This window comes from Paroedura picta, chromosome 6 (assembly GCF_049243985.1).
Source record: "Paroedura picta isolate Pp20150507F chromosome 6, Ppicta_v3.0, whole genome shotgun sequence".
NCBI classification, from domain to species: domain Eukaryota; kingdom Metazoa; phylum Chordata; class Lepidosauria; order Squamata; family Gekkonidae; genus Paroedura; species Paroedura picta.
In genome coordinates, this window is record NC_135374.1 from 44,425,342 (window position 1) to 44,450,632 (window position 25,291).

The 25,291-nt window shown below is 41.2% G+C and overlaps 1 protein-coding gene across 3 annotated transcripts in view; it reads right to left on the reverse strand.

Moving 5' to 3' along the window:
* The window catches only part of CADM2 (cell adhesion molecule 2), a 522,633-nt gene that overhangs the window by 51,471 nt on the left and 445,871 nt on the right, over positions 1-25,291 (reverse strand). For 2 of the 3 annotated variants that reach the window (XM_077342354.1, XM_077342352.1), the window contains one exon: positions 10,508-10,624. The exons of the other annotated variant lie outside the window; for it this stretch is intronic. In XM_077342354.1, coding sequence (XP_077198469.1) covers positions 10,508-10,624 — 117 coding nt within the window. The remainder of the gene's footprint in view (positions 1-10,507; positions 10,625-25,291) is intronic. 3 annotated transcript variants of the gene reach the window in all.

Here is a 25,291-nt window from a genome sequence, read left to right on the forward strand (position 1 = left end):
GGCCACAACTTTTTATTGAACGATAGAGCGTTGACCAGCATGGGGAAGAACGGAACCAGCCCTCTTGTGGTCCCCTGACCACAAGGCAGCCACACACTACTTCATCAGGTATGCACGAGGCCCTCCAACACCCCACCAGGTTCCCCGTGCCCCAATGCCCTGATGGATAGAATGGGGAGGTGACCACCTCTTGGGAACCCATTGAAGAGTGAACCTCTGCCGGGTTCCGGGTCACCTGGAAATGTGGATCTGCCGTCCCAGCTCATCCTCCATGACAGCATGCAGGCTGGGATTGCTTGCCAATGGTTCCTCCCCCATGCCCAAAACCCGCCAGTTGTGACAATGAAGATTTAACAATATTCCAAACATATACATATATATGTATGTAAATTTTCAACATTTTTTCTTTTTATTTTAACTTTAAAACAGCTGGAACAATACCAGAAAAAACTCCCTTGTACTTGTTGACCCCACTTAAATTAGGGAGGGAGGGTGGGCAATAGCGGCAGCAGAGAAGCGGGAAAGAGGCAGAAGCCTCTCAGCCGCTTCCCTATAAGGCGTGGGCAGAGGAGGCTGGGAAGAGCCGAAATGGCCCCCTCCTCCCCCAGCCGTCCTTTGCCGCGCTGCTGGACGCCGCCCCAGGGCTCGCTGAGACGTGTAGTCCCTGCCCTGCCTTTCTCTTCGGCGAGGGCTTCCCTGCGACAGCAAACGCGCCCGGGGTAAGTCCCATTCGGCCTTATAACTGGTGAAACCAACATTTGTCAGGTCACCCAGTATGGAGACTTACCACTGTCAGTCCAAATTTTCTGTTTCCGCTCCTTCAGGTGGTGGGATAACTTTTTAAACCCACTGTGTTATGTACATGGCATGATGTCACTTCCAGGAAAAAACCCAGAAGTGTGTCATGTAGTTCTAGGAATTACTGGGCCCATTGGCGATGATCTGGTGATTCTAAGAGTTATGCTAGCACCTCCCCTCCCATGTCCCCACTCCCACAGTGAAACTGATAGGACAGTCACTTAGGATTGAAGACTGTGGAGAGGAGCCTAAAGGTAACTTTTTTGTTTGCAGAAGTTGGCAATCACATATTTGAATGTAACTAATAAGGTATATGTACAATAGCACTTTGGGTGCATGATTGCTTTTAATAGATTCTTCATAAAATTAATAGATTATTCATAACAATTCCAATACTGATTAAAATTTGTTTGTTTACAGAAGGATCCCACTTTACAGTCCCACTTTACACTATACAGTGACCAATCTCAGGAAACTGGAGCTTGTAAACATAAACACAGTTGTCTAGAAAACCTGCCAATACTTCTCTGATGGAGTTGCTCTCAAGACAATCAAATGCATGCCATCCTGTTACTCTGATGATTAGGCAGATACCTGCCTGTTGTAGGGACAATGAGACCTCCAATGACCACCTTAGATCCCCCTTTGAAGATAGGTTTTCTATGTGCAAACTCTCAGAGGTGAGGCAGCAGGTTTAGCAGATACAGGGCTTTTTTAGTAGTTAGATATGGGATGTCTTTCCTCTTAAGGCTTGCTGGACACCAATGGCATTCTCCTTTCAGTTGCCAGGCCAAAATAATTCCCTCTACCCAAGCTTTTAATTAAGGGACTGATCTTTCAACACCATCTGTATAGTGTGTTTTTAGACTGAAAACAATTAACTTCATTTTAAAATTGCTAAATAATTTGTTTCTATGTTCTGACTGGATTTTAAGTGCTGGAATTTTATTAACTTTTGTTATTTTTAAATTGTGTTTCATTTTGTAAGCTACTCTGGGAAGCTTCCCTATAGATACAGTATACATTTTTTTTCTAAATAAATAAAATACAAATAAATAATAGTTGTATTTCAGGTATATTGTAGATTGTCCATGGTATGACTGGAAGTGAAGTGTACCCACTATCCTAGTGTAGCCCTGAAAATAAATTGTTGTAAAACTACTTATAAAGCCAACTGTATGAAATTTATAAAATGATTGTCTGTTGGGCCTTTCTCAGATGAATTCATAGGAAATATACTTCAAAGGCTGTCTGAACTTTAGGATAGATTCTAAAGTGAGGCGGTGGGGGCTGAAGAAGTACTCACAAGAAAATTCCTGATCACACATTAAGCATTTTCTTGTCTTTTGGTTCTATAGGCAAATATTTGGTTCCCTGTCATTTTCTTGACTTGATTCTTAACTTTTTCAGACACTCAAGATTACATCTTACTCACAACACTGAGTTGTACTTTGAGATTTGAAGTTAATGGACTATGCAAATCTAAAAAAGGGGGTGATGGCGGATATCACATGGAGTTTGGGCAGAAGAAGAAACATGTGCCTGAGTAAGACAGTAAAAAGCTAGACTATGAGAACTGTTCATGAAATGCTATTATTACTGATCCAAGTAGATTTAGTAACTTTTCAAGGTTGCCTCCTGAATATTATGCAAATGAAAAGCTTATCCAAGCTACAAATCCTCAGAGTGAACTGTAAATTTTACATGCCCATGGAACACATAAGCTACAGTCTAGACACCAATGTTATAAGGAATCACTATAGTGTGAAATGAGTTAATGGTTAAGATGGGAACTCTAGAGTACGAGAACTACATATTTTGTAAAACATCTTTATTGAAATGGTGCCTTTTGTGACTGTAGCTGGAATACTAGAAAGACAAATTTAATGACTCTTGAAATGAAGGCACTATGATTAATGAAAAATGATGACAGTGCAAATTTAGAGGCCATACATTAAAATATAGCTTTAGCAAAGGAACAAAGAAGAGGTCACCTGTTCACATTTCTGTGGTGGTTGGAGTGTTTCTTATGTAGCTTAGAGGTCAGTGTAAATGATTGACTGGAATACATCCACACCACAGTTCTATGCTGTATCATTCTTTAACTAGGGGCAAAGCCCGTTGTATCCAAGAATACAACGGGCATTAGAGCTTGGCAGTGGGAAGAGGAAGGGGAGGAGTTGTCCAGTCTGTAAGGGCATGGGGTTGTCATGTGTGTGTTGTGTGGGAGGTTGTGGTGGCATGGTGGCAAATGCGGGCATGGGTGTGGAGATATACAGCTCACCTGCAGAGTATAAAGATCAGCTCCCCAGGCAGAAATGGCTACTTTGGACAGGGTTGTGGTAGAGAAGAAACATTTAAGGCCTCCCACACAGGTTGTTGTTGAATTGAAAGACTTGAGGCCTACTGCACAGGGTTGTTGTGCAGGATAACGCTGTGCAGTGGCCTCAAATCTTCAGAGAGTTGCAAAGAAGAAAGACACATGGCTTTGCTGTGTCTAACCTCTGGGCAGAGCAGTATTTTAAGTAAGAAGGGGCTTTTCTGTGGCCTCCCTGTCAGGCAACTGTTTGGCAGAGGGGGAAAGTCCCCCCCCCAAAAGGAAGGCCCCTAAGGCTGCCCTGCATTGCTCTTGGAAAGGCTTCCCTCCCCTCAGTCAGGGCCTGTCAGAGGCTCCTTCGCAGCAGGCCTGAAGGGGGGGGGGAGGGGGAGCACTCTGCAGCCTCCTCCCAGCTCTGTCAGGGTTCTGAGGCGATTTGCAGTTGGACATGACAGTTAGGACAGCCTTGGGGCAAAAAGGGCTGGCACAGCCTGTGTTCTCATCCCCCTTGGCAGCCCTACTGACCTCCTCTCCCTGCGGTGGTCAGTAGCAGACTGGCAGCCAGACTGGACTGGGTGAATGGAATTTTGGTCTGTCCTGGTGAGGGGCCAATAGGAAGGCGCGCAAAGCTGCTTGGCCCTGGATGGACACTCGGAGGGCCCAATCAGGAGCCGCTTTGCGGCTCCTGATTGGGCTCTCTAAGTTTTTATCCTGGACAGGGCCCGCCCTAACTCCTACCCAGGTGGCCTTACCCTTTTATTTAACCGCAGGAGCGGTTAAAGATATGTGCATAAATAGATGAAGTGGATTTTTACTATAATTTGTGGATTTTTACTATAAAAACAGAGAGAATAGGCTATGGTATAACAGCATGTTACCGTGCATATTACCTTACCCTGTGCCTCTGAGAGAGGCAGGACTACAAGAAGACTCTCTCCTTGAGATCTTAGTGCTCAGGTAGGTCTGTATGGGATATGGTGCTATTTAGGGCCTTATATGTTAACATCAATACCTTGAACTGGGCTTGGTAGCAAATACAGAACCAATGCAGATCTTTCAAGACCAGCATGATGTGTGTCCAGCCAGAGACTCCTGTCAGCAGTTGAACTGCTGCATGATACACAAATTCCAGATTCTGGAGTGTCTTCAAGAATAGCTCCATTTGGATTGGATTGTTTTCAGCACCTGGTGAAAACTGCTAGCAAAATTTTAGTTCAATTGAACCAGTTATATTATTCTGTTAATCATATAACCACTGTTGAAACTGTTGTCAATACGTCATGATTGTTGTATCTATGCTGTTCTATGTAATATCCCCCAAGATGTTCCATGTTAACTGCCTTGAGCCATATAGGAGGGCGGTATAAAAATCTAATAAATAAACAAACAAATAGGAAATGAGAAATTTGCATTAATAAGTTCAGGTGATGGTGAGTCAGTAGAGCTATGGGTTGAAAGAGGAAATATTACCAAAGAAGAATGTCCGAAACCTGTTACTCTAGCCAAATAAGAGAAATCTTGATAGATGGCTGTCAAAATTACTAAAGAAAAACAAGGAAAAGTAAAAGAACCATATGCCTAAATGCAGCCTTCCATTGATATACATGGAGAGAGCAAGAGAACTATTATAATAACCAGTTAAAACAAATAGGACAGAATAACAAGGGAAGAACAAAAGATCTGTCACACAAGATATCAAATCAGGCATGCTGAAAAATCAACATTTGTTGTTGTTGTTGTTAGGTGCGAAATCGTGTCCGACCCATCGCAAACACATGGACAATGATCCTCCAGGCCTTCCTGTCCTCTACCATTCCCCGGAGTCCATTTAAGTTTGCACCGACTGCTTCAGTGACTCCATCCAGCCATCTCATTCTCTGTCATCCCCTTCTTCATTTGCCCTCGATCGCTCCCAGCATTAGGCTCTTCTCCAAGGAGTCCTTCCTTCTCATGAAGTGGCCAAAGTATTTGAGTTTCATCTTCAGGATCTGGCCTTCTAAGGAGCAGTCTGGGCTGATCTCCTCTAGGACTGACCGATTTATTGCAGTCCAAGGGACTTGCAAGAGCCTTCTCCAGCACCAATGTTCAAAAGCCGCAATTCTTTGACGCTCAGGCTTCCTTATGGTCCATCTTTCACAGCCATACATTGCAACTGGGAAGACCATAGCCCTGACTAAACGCACTTTTGTTGGCAGGGTGATGTCTCTGCTTTTTAGGATGCTGTCTAGATTTGCCATAGCTTTCCTCCCCAGGAGCAAGCGTCTTTTAATTTCTTTGCTGCAGTCCCCTTCTGCAGTGATCTTGGAGCCCAGAAAAATAAAATCTGTCACTTGCTCCATTTCTTCCCCATCTATTTTCCAGGAATTGAGAGGGCCGGATGCCATGATATTTTTTTTCTTGATGTTGAGTTTCAAGCCAACTTTTGCACTCTCCTCCTTCACCCACATCAACAGGCTCTTTTGTTCCTCTTCACTTTCTGCCATTAGAGTGGTATCATCTGCATATCTGGGGTTGTTGATATTTCTTCCTGCAATCTTGATCCCAATTTGTGACTCCTCTAATCAACATAGCAAGACATTAACTGAACAGGACAAAATAAAGTGTGTGATGCAGCGGTAAAAAAGGCAAATGCCATTTTGGACTGTATCAACAGGGGCATCACATCAAAATCACAAGATGTCATAGTCCCATTGTATACGGCACTGGTCAGACCACACCTGGAGTACTGTGTGCAGTTCTGGAGGCCTCACTTCAAGGATGTAGATAAAATTTAACGGGTACAGAGTAGAGCAATGAGGATGATCTGGGGCCAAGGGACCAAGCCCTATGAAGATAGGTTGAGGGACTTGGGAATGTTCAGCCTGGAGAAAAAGAGGTTGAGAGAGGACATTATAGCCCTCTTTAAGTATTTGAAAGGTTGTCACTTGGAGGCGGGCAGGATGCTGTTCCCGTTGGCTGCAGAGGAAAGGACGCGCAGTAATGGGTTTAAACTACAAGTATAACGATATAGGCTAGATATCAGGAAAAAATTTTCACAGTCAGAGAAGTTCAACAGTGGAATAGGCTGCCTAAGGAGGTGGTGAGCTCCCTCTCACTGGCAGTCTTCAAGCAAAGGTTGAATACACACTTTTCTTGGATGCTTTAGGATCCTTTGGGCTGATCCTGCATTGAGCAGGGGGTTAGACTAGATGGCCTGTATGGGCCCTTCCAACTCTATGATTCTATGATTCTAAGGAAAGTTGGAAATAATACATTGAAGAACTATACAGTAGAGATGAAAGGATGCCAAGATCTACAGTTTTAGAAAGTGAAGTGAAAACTACATTGATAGAAATTGGGATTAAAAAAAAATCACCAGGAGTAGATTGGATACATTTGCAGATGACTTGGGGGGGGGTGGGGGGGGAGGAAACACAGCACAGGACAGAATCAGGATACAGGATGATACAGGGTGGAATACTGGGGTAAAATGAATAACACAAATTTCAATAGTGATAAATATAAAATATTTGTGTAGAAAAAATCACATGCATCATTATAGGATGGGGGAGCTCTGTTTTGGCAATAGTATGTGTGAAAAGGATTTAGGGATCTTAGTAGACCATACACAGAACATAGGTCAGCAGTGTGACTTGGTGGCTAAAAAGGAAACCAGGATTTTGGTTTTGAAAGAAGCATAATGTCCAGATTAGGGTTGTGCGCAGCGCTCCTGATCTGGACCTCTTCGGCTTCAGCTGAGACTGCCTCACGGCTGAAGCTCTTTGATGCTGGAAAAAGGCTGGGCGTGGTGCTGGAGAAAGGCCACAAGGCGGCACATTGTGGTGGTGGGGGACAGCTCACAAGCCTGCAGAACAGCAGGGGGTGCCTAGTAACTCGCAGGCTGGGCTCAGGTAGATGAACTCCTAGATCTGGCGGAGAGGCCTCTTTCCCCAAGCTGAGCGCTGATCACTTTCCCATGCACAGCTGGCTCTCACCACCCCGCTGTACTGTGATGGGACACTGTGGCAGTGCGGCGGGAGACAGCTACACATGGGAAAGCCCTTGAGGAAGGAGGGTGCCGGATCTAGGAGCTCATCCACTTGAGCTCACCCCCTGCTCTTCTGTGTGTGAGGAAGCCTGTTTGGGAGGGGGCGAAAACTGGGGCTGTCTGGAAGGTAAGTGAAGTCCCATCCCTTTAACTATCACTCCAAAGTGGTTGCCTTGTCAAAGCAGACTGCTTTGGCTCTGGTTTTTTCAAAGGGGAGGGAGAATCCAGACTGCCCAAAACTGATCTGTCACTGAGGCAGCCCCAGTTCAGCACCGAAGCAGCTGCTTTGGACTGAATCTCATGAGGTGATGATTATCACTTTACTCCACTCTGGTAAGACCTCACGTAGAGTACTGTGTTCAGTTTTGGTCACCACAACTGGAGCGTGTCCAGAGGAGGGCAGCAAAAATGGTTAAGAGTTTGGAGACATCCAGGAGAGAAAACGACTAAGAGGTGATATGATAGCCAACTTGAAGTATTTGAAGGGCTGTCACAGAGGATGGAACACTAGTATGGTCAGATAAAACAAAAATTGACCAACATTGACAAACATTTATTTTTTATTGAAAATTTTCATAGCCCTATTCCAATTAAGAATCCATAGGGTTATAGGGTTATAGCATTTATGTGGCATTTGGAGATGTTTTCCCCTTTGCTGCATCTATTACAACAAATTTCAGATTCAAGTGGGTAACTGTATTGGTCTGAAGCAGTTCATAGTCTGAGGAAGAGTGCTTGTACTCGAAAGTTCACAACCTGAATAAATCTTTGTTGATCTTAAAGGTGCCCCTGGACTCTGATTTTGTTTTGTTGAACAAATTTCAGGTTTTTCTTAGAACAGTGAGACTATGGTTCACTCTGCACATGTTTGATAATGCAGTTTTAAAATTTATCTTTCAAATGTTTAAATAGCAAGTTTCTCTTTTCTTACAACATTGTATTTAAAAATAAATGTGAGGGTAGTGATGTACATACACAAAGGTTTAACCTCCTTATTTAACATCCTCATACAGCACAATCCCAAGAAGTTTCACCTTACACTTGCGTCAATTGGTTTAGAAGGGTATAACTCTATATAGGAATGCACTGTAAATAATCTAAAACACATTACACTAAAAGCTGCTTTACTATTTAAATAAAGAACCATGGTAAAACGTATCTTGTACATTCATAAATACAGGCCAATACATAACAAATGTAGAACAATTCCACAGGGCCTACAAAAGGGGGCTCTTCCGACAGGCATTTGGTTGAGGTCCACTAGCTCCAACTTCATCCACTGGGCCCCCAAGCCTCCTTCCCTTGAAACTGAAACTATTGCCTATACTAATTCATGGGCCTATCAACATGTTTTATATACAGATTTATTGTTCTACTGTTTTCCACTTACTAGAGGGTCTTCTACTGTACCTCCCTGGGTTATTTTATACAGAATTTTTAATTCTCTGTAACTATCGCATTTCTGCAATTTTATTAGGTCACAAGTTAAGAAAATTAACTCCCTAAAGACAAATAAGATCATTTTGTTCCATTCTAGGAAAATAAAATGCGAGCAGCTTAACAGCGGTGGCTTCTAAACTGGTGAACCAAGTTTGATTCCTCATTCCTCCACATGTAGCCAGCTGGGTACCCTTGGGCTAGTCACAGTACTGGTAGTGCTGTTTTCACAGAGCTCAGCCCCACCTAGCTCACAGGGTATCTGTTGTGGGGAGAGGAAGGGTAGGTGATTGTAAGGTGCTTTGAGACTCCTTTGGTAGTGAAAAGTGGAATATAAAAACCCACTCTTCTTTGAAAAAGTAAATCTTGTATTTCTTTTCTTGTCTGTGATTAAAAGTGAAGTGAGATCTGAGGTTTACTTGTTTTTTTTTAAAAAAATAAGAACTATAAATTACAAGGCCTGTGGGAAATGTGTGCAAAATGTAAGGTTCCTTTGTTTTAACAAAAGATAACATGAATGTTTGTGTCTTTGATTTCCTTCCCACTAACACTCTTAACTCTCTACTACTTGACACATACAGTATAAGTGTTATAAATGAAAAGGCACCAGAATTAGCAGAGTTCTGAATTTAATAAGTAGTAACATGTACTTTTCAAGAGTTAGTTAAAAGTATTGAGCTTATGCACACACACATACATACACCAAAACAGTTTGTACACATACTATAAATAATGTAATTTTTCAAGTTAGTAACATTAATTTGTTTTAGTAGTTACAGTAATCTGATGTAACATTCAAATATATGAAGAAGTGCCAATCGGAAACTTGATGGGAAACAGTTACTGACACTGACCTCTTTTTTTTTTAAATAATTATTTCATTGGGGTTTAAATAAATCCCCAAACAGCTTACATCCTCCTCCTCTTCTTCATTTTATCCTCACAACTACCCTGTGAGATGTTTGGTTGTAAACGTATAACTGGTTCAAGTTCACCCAGTAAGCTTTCCTAGCAGAGTAGGGAATTGAACCTGGGAGTCCTAAATTCTAGACCAATAATCTAACTGCCTCTTCTCTTGGTGACTAAAATCACCATAACAGGTAGCAAGGATGGAGAGGAGCTGTAGAGAGAGGACTTAAGTTACATTCAGTACCTTTGTCCAACAGGCAACACAAAATAGCATAATGGCTGGGGGATTGGTATCATAATTGCTATTTAATAGGATTCCATGTCATTAATGCAAACACAGAATACAGTGAATTCAAATGTGACATTGTTGTTCTAACTAGGGAGAAAACTGCAATTTCCTAACAAAAAATGTGATTTTAAATATTGTCTGGACTGAAGAACCAATTTTCCCTGAAAAACATCTCCCTCTCAAATCATTATCATTATTCATTATGTAGATCATAAAATACAAATAACACAACATCAACAGATTTCCAGGACCATGAAACAGCTGCCTTCAAATTCTCATTTTGTAGCTTCTGAATAAAACAGAAGTCTGAGGGAAAATTTACACTGTTAACATAGTTCTAAGGATATGGTTAAATCAAGACCTCAGACACATTAGCCATGTATTAGCAACAGAAAACAAAATAACCATATTAAGAGATGATGTTAATTTGAAATTACAAATGTTTGCTCCCAGCACAAGTTCAGTATGACAACTGTACAGGAAGCAACAGTTGATAAAAATTATTTCATCAAATATACTATTAGACAGAAATGTATAATCCATTGTTAAATTATTAACACTTATGTTAACTATTGAAGATTAGCTGCTTACTTAATACGCTGCTGAATAACTCCTATACCTTAACAGACTCTGAAATACCTGGATCGTATTTTACTGCTTTTCAACCTGTCATTGCCTGTTTATGTTGTGATTTGTGATTTGCAGGCCATAACAAAGAAGCATACTGTACCTCGGGTGTCGATGCCTGTTGCCGATGGGACTGTGCTTGTTAAGGCTACAGTGGTTGTGACAGTTGCAGTGGTAAGGGAGGGGATGACAGTGGTAGGAAGCAAAATGTTGGAAACATCTGGTGAGTGGAAAAAAATATAAAACAAAATCATATCATGCAAACATAGAAGCCAGAGTAACAATGATTCAATTTCTAAATACACACATGTAAAAACGTATAAATTAAAACATGCTTAGCACAGACCAACAAAGGTACAGTAGTATAACTTTAAATTCTTGACATTAGATCACTCTCTCTTTTTAATATTCAGAGTTAAGTAGACAGGGTTCTGAACAAAACAAAACAAAGCAAGAAGACAGTTAACATGACGGACTTTTCATGGAGCTGGAGAGTGGATCTTTAAGTGACAAGAATCCTTTTTCCTCACGGAGCCATTTTAAAGGTCTCATACAATAATAAAGCAAATACGGATGAACATGCTGTGTCAGCGTGGGAGATGAAGACACGACACCATCATGCTAAAATAAACATGTGTTAAGAAGAGATGACGTGTTAAAACACCCACTTTCAGACAGACTGTGTGAAAGAAAACATGGGCAAAATGGCTACTAACGCTAAGAGCAGCTTTATGGGCTTTGCTTGTCTTCTTCCACATTTTTGTTTTAGATACAGTCGTCTGCCAAGATCCAGAGCAGAAAACACATCAAAACCTTTACGCTAGTGAACAGCAAATACTATTTGACAACTGTTATGAGTATGGTTTACTCAACAAACCATTATTGACCATAAATGTTTTATTTGGAGTTGAGTGCTGGGAACTATTTATAGGAATGCCGTTAACCATATGTGTAAGCTGTAATGGAGCCTACCAATAAATACATGAATAAACAAACAGCAACAACAAGGTTTTCAGTTTTTTTTTCTGAATTGAATAAGTGTAGATACCAAGGTCCATTCCGCATGACTTGAATGTTGCAAAAGGCTTGCAAATTGTAACCGCTGCTAATTTGCAGTTCCGCAAAACGTCGCACACAATCTGCCACACACCTGAAACAGTCCCGCAAAAAGCGATTCGTAGTAACGCTTAAAGGGAAATTCAGAAAAGTGGATTCACCCTCTGAAAAGCGCTACACTCTTGCAAACAATCTGCAACAGTAGCGAAAAATACCTGTGCGTTCCCATTGTTGTGGTTCCAGCAAAGTCCCTCCCCTGGCCCTCTCCTCTGAACTTCCGGCGAAGCGATTGCCATTTTTTTTCCCGGAGCGAACAGAAAGCAACGAACCGGTGAGCCTTCATTCACCCAGCGAGGCTTCTCCGGCTACAGTCCCTCCACAGAAGTGCTTTAAAGCCCCCCTAAGTCACCAAGCACAACACAGCCCTGTTTGCAAGTTCTCTTTATTTTCGGCCAAAAATCACGCCCGTGCGGGGGGAGGGATTTTTCTTTTCACTTAGGGGAGCGTGGCAACGATGAATCGCTAGCTCACACGCCAGCTGCCAGCTAGATGGGTCTCTCCATTGCAACAAATTAACGCATATTCGTTGCAACGTGTTTTTTTTTAAACTTTTCTTAAAGGGAAAGGGGCTTTCCTGGAGCATGATAACTGCCCATTGGCTGTTCGTTTGACTGACGGCCAGGGGTGGGACAAAGCACAGGAAAAATCGCTTCCTGTCTAGCGATTTTTGCAAGACCGGAAACCTGTGAGAAACGAATTAAACGCTACTGGATTCCACTAAAAAAGCAGGTATGCGTAACGCCGGGATTGCACTTTTAAAAATAGCGTTTCCGCTTTGTGGGACCAATTGGCAACATTGGTCCTTGTGCGGAAACACCCCAAGCTAAAGGCACTACAATTAAACCCCATCACCAACTTCCCTTAGCAAATACAAAAACAGGCAAGTTTTTAAAAAACCCAAAATGCTAATATTGCACTGCTAAGAGTTCTGAAGATTGGCATTCCTTTCTCAAGGAAGGCACCACGAACAAGATACAGGAAAACCCTCTAAATTACTCTCAAACTCAGCTTTGAGCATTTACACACTGGGAACTTCACTGCCCCTGCTCCTGTGCAGGAGAACAAATCGAGGCGGATGAGCACACCAGGCCAAATGCTCCCCCACACGGGTGCAGGAAGAGTTGAGGCAACCTGCCATGACTAAAACTCCAGCCTGAAGCCCAGCATGAAACCTCCAGTGCAGTAACGGTCTGTATATCTATGATATACAGATCTCATCACTCTAGAAATGGCTAATGGAAATAAGTGTGGGACAGTATAGATATTAAAATCAGAATCAAATAATTTATTTGCTGTTGGATAAAACATCATTGTCTTCCAGATAGGAAAAGGGAAGTTAAAATTTTCTGGCATCATATATGGGAAACAATTCTGCCATTTTAAGACATAAGAGCTATCTCTACATTTACTCTACCCCAAAATTTTGTAGCCACATTTGCTTCTAATAAATAGCACCATACTTGAGTCTTGAGTCCATACTTGCCATTTCTTTTTCTCAGCAAACAAATCTTTATAGATTCCCTCTTTCATCTCTGGCATGCTAGTATTTACATCTGTTTTTCACTGATACTCCCCAGCCAGCAATATTAAAGCAGGCTTTTCAAAAATCTAATGTTGCCATACTAATCAGAGGGACAGACTTTAGTAGTGTCTGGAGTATAACTGCCATTACAATTAAACAGTAGATGTTGATCCACATTATTAATGATCATGTTTTGCAAAATAACTTGTGCTTATATTATTTTATATAGAGTGAAATTAGTTTTGTAAATCACAAAGCCACATAAAGTGAACAGAACCCCCCCCCAAAAAAAAAAATAAACACCTTGGAATCTGCCCTATTGACTGTACAATACATAGGACTCAGTGTGTTTTGTCAGTTGAGCTATTACACTGCTATCCCAATATCTCACATTTCTTCAGTCATCTTTCCCTCTCTCAAGTCAATGTGCAGTATGCAAGTTACAGTAGCAGAGGAACAGATCTCACAAGGGACCCTGTTCGGAGGCATGTGTTTCAGACTCCAGCAGTGCAATCATAAGTAGAATTATAGTCTTCTAAAGGAACTGCATACAACTGTCCTTATAATTCCAGCATTAATGCTGCATAGCATCTTACATCAATTGTCCATGTGTCTTCACAGTGGGTCAAAACCAGTTGTGAAGTTTGTGGTGTACTTAAACCTACACATTCCGTTGTTAATTTTTTTAAAGGGAAGTAATACAACCAGCAAAATAGAATGTCTGGCAAGCAAAGCACATCATGCTTCCAACCCCATCTCACTAGGATGAAAGGCTAGTACATGTTAAACTGGACTATGCAGGTCCTATTGGCTTCAAAAGGAGACTACTAGTATCCTATCCACTGGCTACTCACAATAGCTTTTCTTGCAGGCATAGTTGTGCTAGAAGCAATTCCGAGGCCAAGTTCCAGCCTTGCATCCTTTCAGATTCTGCCATAAATCTCCTTGAAGTGGGTCTTAATACTACCAAGTCATGCTGTTCTAATAGGCTTATAAAAGAATGAATAATGATTTCCAGGGCTCTCTACTATTTCAGTGTTTATTGGGCATGAATAGGGTGATATAGTGGTCTTTAGCATCTGGGGAAATGCTTCCAGCAAATCAACCTGATTTTAATACGCTCAGAGAGTTAACAAGGTATTGCTGCGGCTGTTATCTAGGCCATGTTAAAAAAAGAAAAGATAAAGAAATTTTATGCTTATAGATGAAGTCCACTGATACCATGCATAAGGAAAAGCCAGTCTTGTTTCGTAAGTTCTGGTATTATAGGAACATTTCACGTCTTTGGGCATATACTGGTTTCATGGGAGAGCAACAAATGCAGATAGCCAGGTTTTTCAATTTAAGGCCTGTTTAGAAAGGGAAAATGCAGAAGATATAATGTAAATACAAGAGATCTGAGTCCCATTTGTTAGATAAAGGTTTCACTTAGTTATACTCATTTAAGTGCCAGGGCTGCCAACCTCAAAGGTGCGGTGGGAGATCCCTTTGAAATACAACTGATCTTCAGATGAAAAATCAGTTCCTATTGGCTCAACAGCTTATCTTTAGTAATGGTCATCACAAAAGGAATTTTACTACCTGACCTTTCAGGAAATATTCAGCAGTTGTATATAACAAAATATTGCTAAGTTTAAAGTTGCCAGGTCCACCCCCGCCCCCAGCCACTACTAGGGGTGGGTGGGAGAGTAGCATTGCCAGATCCAGGTAGGGAAACTTCTGCAGATCTGGCACAGGGAGTGTTTAAAAAGATAAAGGTATCCCCTGTGCAAGCACCGAGTCCTGTCTGACCCTTGGGGTGACGCCCTCTAGCGTTTTCTTGGCAGACTCAATACAGGGTGGTTTGCCAGTGCCTTCCCCAGTCATTACCGTTTACCCCCCAGCAAGCTGGGTACTCATTTTACCGACCTCGGAAGGATGGAAGGCTGAGTCAACCTTGAGCCGGCTGCTGGGATTGAACTCCCAGCCTCATGGGCAAAGCTGTCAGACGGCTGCCTTACCACTTCTGCGCCACAAGAGGCTCACACCACAAGAGGCTCAGGGAGTGTTTACTTACCTTGTTTTAGCCTCACTTCGGATTTCCATTGGATGCCGTGAGTCAACTCTAGCCTTTCGGCATTTGGCCTTTCCTCCCCTTATTTCACAGGCTGAAATTTGTGACATGTTTTTTGCACTGAGTCCAATGGAGGCAGCTACCCATCATGCTTTGCTCCCTTCTCTTTTTCCAAAAATGTGTTTTTTTGGTGTCTGCTTGCAACTTTGTTTTCATTGTTTTCATTGTTTTCATTGTGCCTCTTAGTCCCACCTTTCTGCCTGCACCCTTGATTGCTTCCTCCTATTCATTACAACATGAACCTACATTTAAGTTGAGCAGGTTAGCCAAGTCTTGCTACCATAAACATATATGAGCACAATATTACAGCTCCTAAACAATGTATTATAATCAAAAGTCCATAGTCAACAAGTTCGTATTTGAAAATAAGGTGTCAGTAGGGGAATATGGAAAACTGACTATATCACAGCAGTGATCCATTCATTTGTCCCTAGCGAGCTAGATGTCCTTTGCATGTTTGCAAGTAAGACACAAGGACCAAAGCCTCCTGTTATGTCTGCTTTCCTCAGCAGTCAATATTCCAAGAAGGTTCCACTTATCCATCATTTCAGGGGCTTATACTTTTTAATGAGGGTAGGGGAAAACCTAGACAGATTTTGTAAGAGGAATTTGCGTCCAGGACAGCCTCTTGTTGCCCTCAGGTTTTCGTGCTGCTTCCACATGACATCGGCAGCAACCCGGAGTTCTCAAGTGGCTGGTGCAAGCTTTAGTTAAATTTGCTCCACGATGAAGGAAATTGGCAAAACTCGTTTTGCAACCTCTTGCTGTGCAGCGATTAGGGAGCAAGCATGTGTGGAGGGAGACATGTGCGACAGTCTCGGCAACATTTTGCCCACCCTCGCACCTGTCTTCCCCTCTCCATTTCCTGATCGTGATTTTAAAAAAAATGTTGCAGTCTGTGTTGCTGCGGGACCACAAAGCTACGTTCCTCATGTAAAAATAGAATGATCTCCTCATTGTGCACAGTCATTTGGGAATCAGGCAGCCAAATGCCATTTCTGCTGGCATTTTCTGGCAGTGGATATACACAGGCAAGGGGGAGGGCGTGTGATGAGGCAGCCCCTCCTGATCAGCTAGGTGTCAGTGCTCTTTATTTTTAAACCTTACTGTAAACACAAAATTACTCATCAAGGTCCAGTCACCATGGCCAGCATAACAGAAATCTATCCGAACATAACATATAGACCATTACATGAAGAATCCGAAAAAGAGGAGGGAATGCCCCATGCTTGACTGCAGAAATATCTTATGAATGAATGAATCAGAATAAATCAGATTGGCCAACAGAGATTGATATGCAGCCAATCCTGTGAAACAACCTCTTCCAGCAGGTTCTGCTGGGCAGCCTGTCAACCGTAAACCTAGCAATACTTTGGTATACACAAATGCTGAAAACTTCCTCAAAGGGAAAGCAATATAATAACTTTTATGATGACCATTAGTGAAAAACTGTTGAGCCAGTAAGCTGCTTCATGACCTAAACTAGCCTTTGAAATTACCTACAGTATTTCCACAGTATTATTGTCTTTAGAAGTAGCTAATTGCTATATGGCACTTATTAAGTGGTTATTTTAAAATATTATTGTTGCTAATATTAGGTGCACAAAAAAGTCAAATCTGATCTCCTTAAATAGAAATATGATCAGAACCACACCTCCATATAACATGTTGGGCTTGACCTTGATCTGAAATGAATCAATTTCTAGATATTAATTCCACATATTTTGATGTAGAACACATCTTCTGGAGTGACCCCTGGGATGGATATGGATATGGACATGATGTCCTTAGTCCTAGCCCAGGAAGCATGCCAGAAGAGCCAGGATGGAGGTGGCTGGCAGTGGAGGAGGCTAAGGCAGCATCCTCTAGGCCTCTAGGGGCTGGACCATCAAATGCCCATGAAGCCTTCAGGAGCCAGGGCCCTCCTGCTACAAGAGGTAAGGAGGGAGGGGGGAGGGGTCTATATGTGCATATTTGTATTTGTATCTGAGAGGAGAGGGAAGAACCAGGGAGGAAGTTGGGAAAGGAAGGAGAGGGAAGAGAATAATGGGGGTGGGAAGGAGTCTTCATTTGTGTGTTTGTGAGAGAGAAAGAGAGAGACGTGCGGAGAGAGATGGGAGAGGGCTCAAGAAGCCCCAGAGCAGGTATGAGTTCCACATACCTGTGAGAGTCTGGCTGTCACTACTTTTATTTATACCATAGCCATGCAAACCTGACGGCACTCTTGCACCAGGCATATGTTGAGGCCATGCCAGTTGGAGAATATATGGGTTTCCCTCCTCTCCTTGGCCCATATCCTGTCGCCAGTTTCTGGCATGGGATAAAATGGCAGTGGTGGTGGGAGATTGAAGGAACCAAACTTTGTTTTTTACCATTTTTACGATGTTATTTTATTGTTGTAAATCATCCTGATCCCACTTACAAGGAAGGGCAGTATAAATATTAAATAGATCTTGGAAGCCAGGTAGGGGTGATCCAGGCTAGTATTTGGATTGGAGAACTACAAGGAACCCCAGGGTCCTGATGCAGTGGCAGGCAATGGCAAACCACCACTGAATGTCTCTTGCCTGGCTGCCAGAGAATCCTAGGATCTCCTGGCTACAATATACACATGTCATAAGATAAATTAATAATAATAAAAAACATATACCATATAGCTCAGTGACCCAAATACCCATAGATCTTTCAGCATGCAAAAGGGGAACTGTTCAATCTGGAGTGTGGTATCCTAGAATGGCACCACAATTCTTTCATAGATGGTGTATATGCTACTGTGTCTCAGCAGCAGATACTCCCCCTTTTTTCTCCTTCCCATCAGCCACTTTTCAGGTGTCTTGGACCTGGCTCAGGGAACAGTTTCTATGTTCTCTCTGTTTAAACTGGTAAATGTTCAAATTGAGCAGAGGAACTCCACTGGGATCAAAAAAACAACTTTAATTACTTATCAACTTGAGCATAGTGTGATTTGTTTAAACAAAGGTTACAATAAACCTCATGAAGATTTAGGATAACGCTAATTATCACAGACCTCGATGGCAACCATTTCACTACCTGCTTATCTTTCCATACAATACTCATGCCTAAATTTCTCACTACTGGTGAATTAAAAAAATTATATAATTAATTGAAAATTAATGTAATATGCTAATATAGAAACACTAAGTTTAGTCAAAACATTGTTTTAAATTTAACATTGTTAAAATTTATTATGCAATATTTTTTTGAAAACTAGATTATAGCATTTTCATGGCAAATCTGTGAGCTATTTTGAACATCAATGTTGTCTGCGCTCAAATTTGTAATTTCTTTAATAAAACTAGAAGCTTTTGATTTCCAATAGTGCTTAGAAATAAAATGCCATGTTTATTCTACAATGAAAAATATGTTTTTCCTTAAAAAGTCAGATCCAAAAATCTGTTTATAACATGACAGCTAAGATCTTTAGTAAATAAAAGAGAGATTTTTAATACTAATAAGATTTAGAAAGAAATCACATTGGAGAGGGACTGTGTCCCAGTGGAAGAGCACATGCCTTGCATGAGCAAGAGCTCAAGATCAATCACTAGCATCTTCAGTTATATGGCAGGCACTGGGAAAAAAAACTCATCTGAGAAACTGGAGAGCTTCTGCCAATCAAAGTAAACAGTACAAAGCAAGATGGATCGATTGTTCCAGCTTTATATGTTCTTATAATAAGAATTCTTATAGTCCCATTCTAATAACATATTTTCAAGAGCACTAAGCTCTACTGAACAGAACTGAGAAAGATTCTGAGTAGAGATACTTAACAGAACTGTTTCTAGCATTTAAATATTTTAGTCCCTAGCACTCCAAAATTACAACAAATGTTTGAATATTCCAGTAGTTAGTTCTAAGCAATCCAAAAATATTTAAACATTTTAAAAATTTCAGCTTTGATCAGTTTGGCAGGCACATTCAATGTTTGGCAATAGTAAAACTGTCCCCTATAGAGAGGAGCCTTGTGAAGGAGGAGGAGAAACATGGAAAGTAGAGGATGGAGGCCCATAGAACTTCTAGGCTGCCCTGGACTCAACCATAATCCTGTATGAAGAGTGCCATTTTACTGGCAGGAGCCAGCCCCAACTGGGACCATTGCTCTGGGACCATGTGGCTCATCGCTGAAATGAACCCTACAAGCAAATCAGGTGTATACTGATGGGCATATGTAATAACACCTAAACATCGTAAGAACATCTTTCCTTGTACTTTCTTTTCCCCTCCCACTTATGAGAAGGTTGGTACGTTCCTAAGCTGCAATGAATAGCAGCTGTTGATTTATAATTCAATTTTATTTATAATTTTAGTAATTAAAAAAAAGAAATGCAACAGAATGTATGAATATGTTGTGAATTTCTGTATATAAACCACCTTGAGACCTTGGGGAAGGGTAACATAGAAATTCCGTAAATAAACAAACCAGTCATTGAAATATGAACCAAACCAGTTCATGGTTTGTCAAATTGGTCAAATTGAAAAGGAATATAAGTCCCTTTAAACAGGGTTTAAAGAAAGTCCAAAAATAGCTGAATAATGGGGAGCACCTGGCTCCCTGCCACAGCTGTTTTAGGCTATCTTGCATAGTCTCTTTAAACTTGAAAAGGACTATAATAGAAGTCCAACAAACAGCTGAGTGGTAGGGAGCATCATCCTGCCACTCAGCTATTGTTCAGTCTGTCCTCTGAAGTCCCTTTAAAGTTTAAACAGACTATATAAGAGCCTGAAACAGCTGAGGGGTGGGGAACACCTCTTCACTGCTCAGCTGCTTTTAGAGGAAACAAAAAGTAGAGGTTTAATGGGAGTCCTTCTAAACCCCTACTTACTGCTCCAATCATGAACCATCAGGAACCGCTTTAAAAGATGTGGCCATTCATGATGAACTTCTGTTCATGAACAGGGAAAAATTGTGATGAATTTTGCTTAATGGTTTGGTTAATGTCCACCCGTACTATGTATGTATCCCTATGAGATTTATGCAGAATATATATATATTTCCTATACATACAATATACATTTTCATCTAAATATATAATAATGCATAAGGGTGATTCATTGGCACACAAATAATATTTTGTTCTGGTAACAACACTGTTCAAAGAATAAAATGGTGCAAGGAAACAAAGCGCTGCAAAAAAAAGAAGTGTTATTTAGTTCTATATAAGGTAAGAGTGTCATCAGAATGTTTGGTCAGAAACAACAGAAAAGTAAAATTTGAAACTATCCCTACTGATTTCCTCTGATTCTTCAACAGTAAGACGAGCTCACTAAAATCTTATTAAACAACTAGCTGCAAAGCCCGTTCCTAAGAACAGGCCTTGAAAGGGCCCTCTCGCCTGGGCCCCAGCCAGGCAGCTTAAGGTGGGACAGAGCTCCTTAGCAGGCAGTCAGCAGGCCGGGAGGCCCTCGTTTACCACGACCCTTTGCCAAGGGCTCTCTCACCTGCTGATGGCTTCAGGCACTGAGGTGTCTGAGAGCAAAAAGGCTAGAGTCCAGGGACGGGGGGGCGGGAACTGCAGGGACAGGGCCAATCAAGGCAAAGCTGGCTGCACCCTGATTGGCCCTATTCCAATTTGGACAGCCAGACATATCCCACCACCTAGGCTGTTTCAGCAATATATAGAGGAACAACAATGGATAAGGATATATGACTCAATATTTAGCAAGCAATGGCCATCTTCAACTTAACTATGGCTAAAGGATACACAGCAGGAAGCAACTCATCTAGCTCTGGAACTCAATAGAATAATGCCAAGGGGGCTGCAAGTAGGCATTGATCCCAACACTCATCTTAGGGCCTGTGAGTATACTATGCAATTAGCTTTTAAGAGCTCCAGGGATTAGAAAGCCCTATAAGGACTTCCATTCCCACTTAATACCCACTGACACAGTAGGGTAGCAAGGAATTGCCTGTCTTCCCTGTGGGCGAGACATTTTATCATCTATTATTAAATTGTTTAATCCACAAAAAATTAAACTTTCAATTTGAGATTTAAATCAGTCACTAATTAAATCGATTCAAGACCTAACAAGCTGATTTGTCTACATACCGACAATATGTTTATGAGTATAATCAATTTGATACTGTTAGCCCATTTTCACAAGTGATGCTTAAATCTTTTTAAATGCATTTCCCCAATCTGCAACTCAAATGTCATACCTGCATTGGATAGAATATATTTGATTTTTAAGTGGATCTTTTACACTTATTAACTAGGATTAGCAGCATTTACATGTGCACATCAATAACATGGGAGACATTTAAAGGCACAGAAGGTATGAGAATTGTGTAACTGGAAAATTGAAACTATTTTATGTGAGAAATAGAGAAAGGATGTTTTACCATGAACTGGCCATTTTTGTGGCATGCTACATTATACATGCTCAGCTTCTTAATGTCATGTGTAAAATAATCTTATTAATTCGTGTATAATGAAATGTCTTATCTTGAAATTTAATATTAAAACAATTAGTGCATATTTGGATTGAAATCAACTACATACTTTGATGCTTCATATACTATTTGGGTGGATGCCACTAATTAAAATATGTTATTTTGCCAAACATTATGAAAAAAAGATAAAGATCAAATTATGTCTCCCCCCCCCCCCCAATATTTTATATCAGAGGTTGGATATCTTGAAAGAATTCCAAAGGAACCTGCATGCTCAAAATGTTTGAGGACCTCTGTTACAAACATGCATTATCATGAAATAGATTACTATATAGTAGAGATGAGCAAATTATCCAGTTTTTATTTCTTTTTATAGTTCCTTTTTAGTTAATAGTTCTCATTATGCCTTTAAAAACTTCAATATTTGTTTGTATTATGTATTAGAGATGGACATGAACTTGGGAAATGTACTTAATGTAGAAAATGTAGGAGAGGAATGGGAAGGCGACTGTAAGCCGCTTTGAGCTTCCTTCAGGTAGGGAAAAGCGGCATATAAGAACCAACTCTTCTTCGTCTTCTTATTCTAATTTCCTGGCTGAACCACAAATTGAACTATAGCCTGCAAACCACATTGAAAGGGATCACAGTCTCTTTAAACAGGGCTTGCAGACAGTCCAAAAATAGCTGAGTACTGGAGAGAAGCTTGATCCATGCTACTCAGCTTGCACCTTTAAACTTTAAAAGGACTGCAGCAGAAGCCCATCAAACAGTTGAGTAGTGACAGCCCAAAACAGCAGAGTGGGGAGGGGGGCACCATAATTATAACTTAGCATATAAAATGACAATATTTGACCACATTATGGATTTTAAAAGTTATAAATGCTTTAATTTTGTACAAGGAAAATTTCCCAGTACTTGAGAGAAAACTGTATCTAATGCATGCTATCAACACACAAGCCTTTGTTTCTGTTATCTGGTTAGAAAGAGTTCAGTTTTTAAGGAAACTTCCATTTTCTTCCTCTAAGGCTCTGTTGCAGTTTTTGCCCCTTCTATTTCTGAACTGTTTCCTTCTAACAAGTTCAGCCAATAAGCAACTATTTACCTAATATGGGTATAGGTGTCACACCGGTGTGAGGGAAAGATGAAAAAATAACCAAACACAAGTCAGGTCAAAATGACAACATCAATCAGCTACACAAGAGTGCAAATAGAAGTGGGGGAAGAAGGTGTACCAAAAGGTGCTTACATTTATTTCTATTTCCCTTCTCAAAATTTCTTCTCCATTTGCTTTTCTATCCACAGGGCAATTCTGTGATGAAAAACACTGGCAGGAAATTAGTTAATTACCAACTCCTACCCATCCATGTACCCATCCAAACAGCAACCTCCAGGGAAAAGTTTAATGAAACTCCATTACAAGTTCCAGGATATAGTTTGCCATTCAGTTGCTTGATCTAATTGGTATAGAAGGATAATTATAAGTCAGGCTTTTATCATAGACGTGAGACTATGTAGTAACAGAATAACAACCCTTCAGAAATACATGATTCAAATCGGGACTATCTTTAGGAATCTTGGTAGGATCAAACTCAAATCTGTTTGGGTCAGAATACATTCTGTATGCATGACTTATCTGTGTAAAGGTTCAAATGTAGGAGGAATAATTAATTCCACTAACACCTACATCCATATGTGGGTATATATCCTGTATGTATGTGGAAGCCATGCCTATGATAAAAAATACAATGTTACCCAATCACAAGGATGAAGTCTATGTATGTATAGTGTTCACGCTTATAAGTGTTATAACAGTGTTCAGTGATCACATGTAAGCATGGAACAGAGTGGATGCGGGGTACTTGAATAAGCTTGACATGATGAACAGGCTCTTGAACTCAATTTGATCAACAGAGAACTGGCTCCTGTTTGTGCCTGGCAAACAGATGGTAAGCCAAACAAGCAGGTGTTTGAGGACCCTAAAGGTCATTTTAGAGATACTTGAATAATACCTTATGCTGTTTTCATTTCCTTGTTGAATTTTTGGTTTGTTTTAAAAGTTAAAAAATAATGAATTCTCAAAAGCTTTCATGGGCGGATTCATCTGGTTGTTGTGGCTTTCTGGGCTGTGTGGCCATGGTCTGTTAGTATTAGTCCATGGCATTTTGCCAGTAACTATGACTGACATCTTTATTTACTTCATTTATTTTTGGATTTTTATTTCCTGCCCCTCCTGGGACTCGCTTGTTGTGGGTTACAATAGTCCATCAATTAAAAAAAAACATTAAAATGTCAAGCAGGACATAAAAATACAACATTAAATAAGTAAACATGCGGTATAATCCCCTATTACCCCCATAACAACATCCAATCTAATAGGGGAAATGGTAAGAGGGAGCTATAACCTTCACCATAGATGACCCCGGCGTACTGCTGCTTAGCACCAGTGGGGCCCCCAATTCGATCTTCTACTCAGACCCTAGCCTCAACTATAGATTTGGCAGAAGAGCTCTGTCTTGCAGGCCCGGCAGAATGCAGAAAGCTCCCACAGCTTTTCTGGGAGCTCATTCCACTAGGTAGGGGCTAGGACTGAAAAGACCCTGGCCCTGGTTGAGGCCAGGCAAGCTTCTCTAGAGCCAGGAGCAACCAACAAGTTGGTACCTCCAGAGAGCAATGCTCTGCAGGGGGCATAGGGCGACAGACCTATGTGGGTCCCAGACCGCACAGAGCCTTGAAGGTCAGAACCAAAACCTTGAAGTGGATCCAGGCTGCAACTGGTAACCAATGTAGCTGCCTCAGCACAATCTGGATGTGGGCCTTCCAAGGTGTTCCTGTGAGGACCCTAGCACCTGCATTTTGCACCAGCTGCAATTTCCGGGTCAAGGGCAGGCCTGTGTATAGTGAGTTACAGAAATCTATTCTGGAGGTGACTGTCACATGGATCACTGTGGCCAGGTGTTCAGAGGACAGGTAAGGCACTAGTAGCAGGAAAAATGCCTGGCAGGCTACATTCTTGACCTGTGCCTCCAAAGTTAGTGAGGCACCTATGGTCACTCCCAGATTCCTGGCCTGGGCCACAGCCGTAAGTTCCGTCCCAGCCAGGATAGGTAAGGGTGCTTTCTGTCCTGTCCTCCTATTCCCCAACCGCAAGACCTCCGTCTTGGAGGGCTTCAGTTTCAGACGACTCTGATTAAGCCATTCAGCCATGGCTTCCAAAATACTGGCAAATAATTCTGGGGAGGGGGTGTTCAGGCGGCCGTCCATGAGGAGATAGAGCTAGGCTTCTTTAGAGGAAGGACAGAGGAAGATGGAACTCTCTCCATGGCTAAGTTCCAATTCCCATTTTGCCATGTCCTACCTCTGAAGAAGCCATCCCCAGTTACTGACAAAATATCAAGAGATTAAAATTAACACACCACACAGCCCCGAAATACCACAACAGCCAGTTTAAAAATGTTTAACTTGGTTGTTTTTATGATTACTGTTGTAGTATAACTTTTCTGAATGAATAAAATTAATATAAATAGAAATCATCCAGTTAGCATCCCAAAGCAGGGCCAATGCACTTTATCTCTTGCTATTTCTATGTGCATTGTTCCTGTACATAGCTATTTTACATGCACAGGGGTTACAAATTCCTGCAAAGGAATTCTTGATTGCATTCAAGCCTACTATTGATGATTGTTAATGCTAATAATGACTAAGTTAAAGACAAGAAACAGGAGACCAG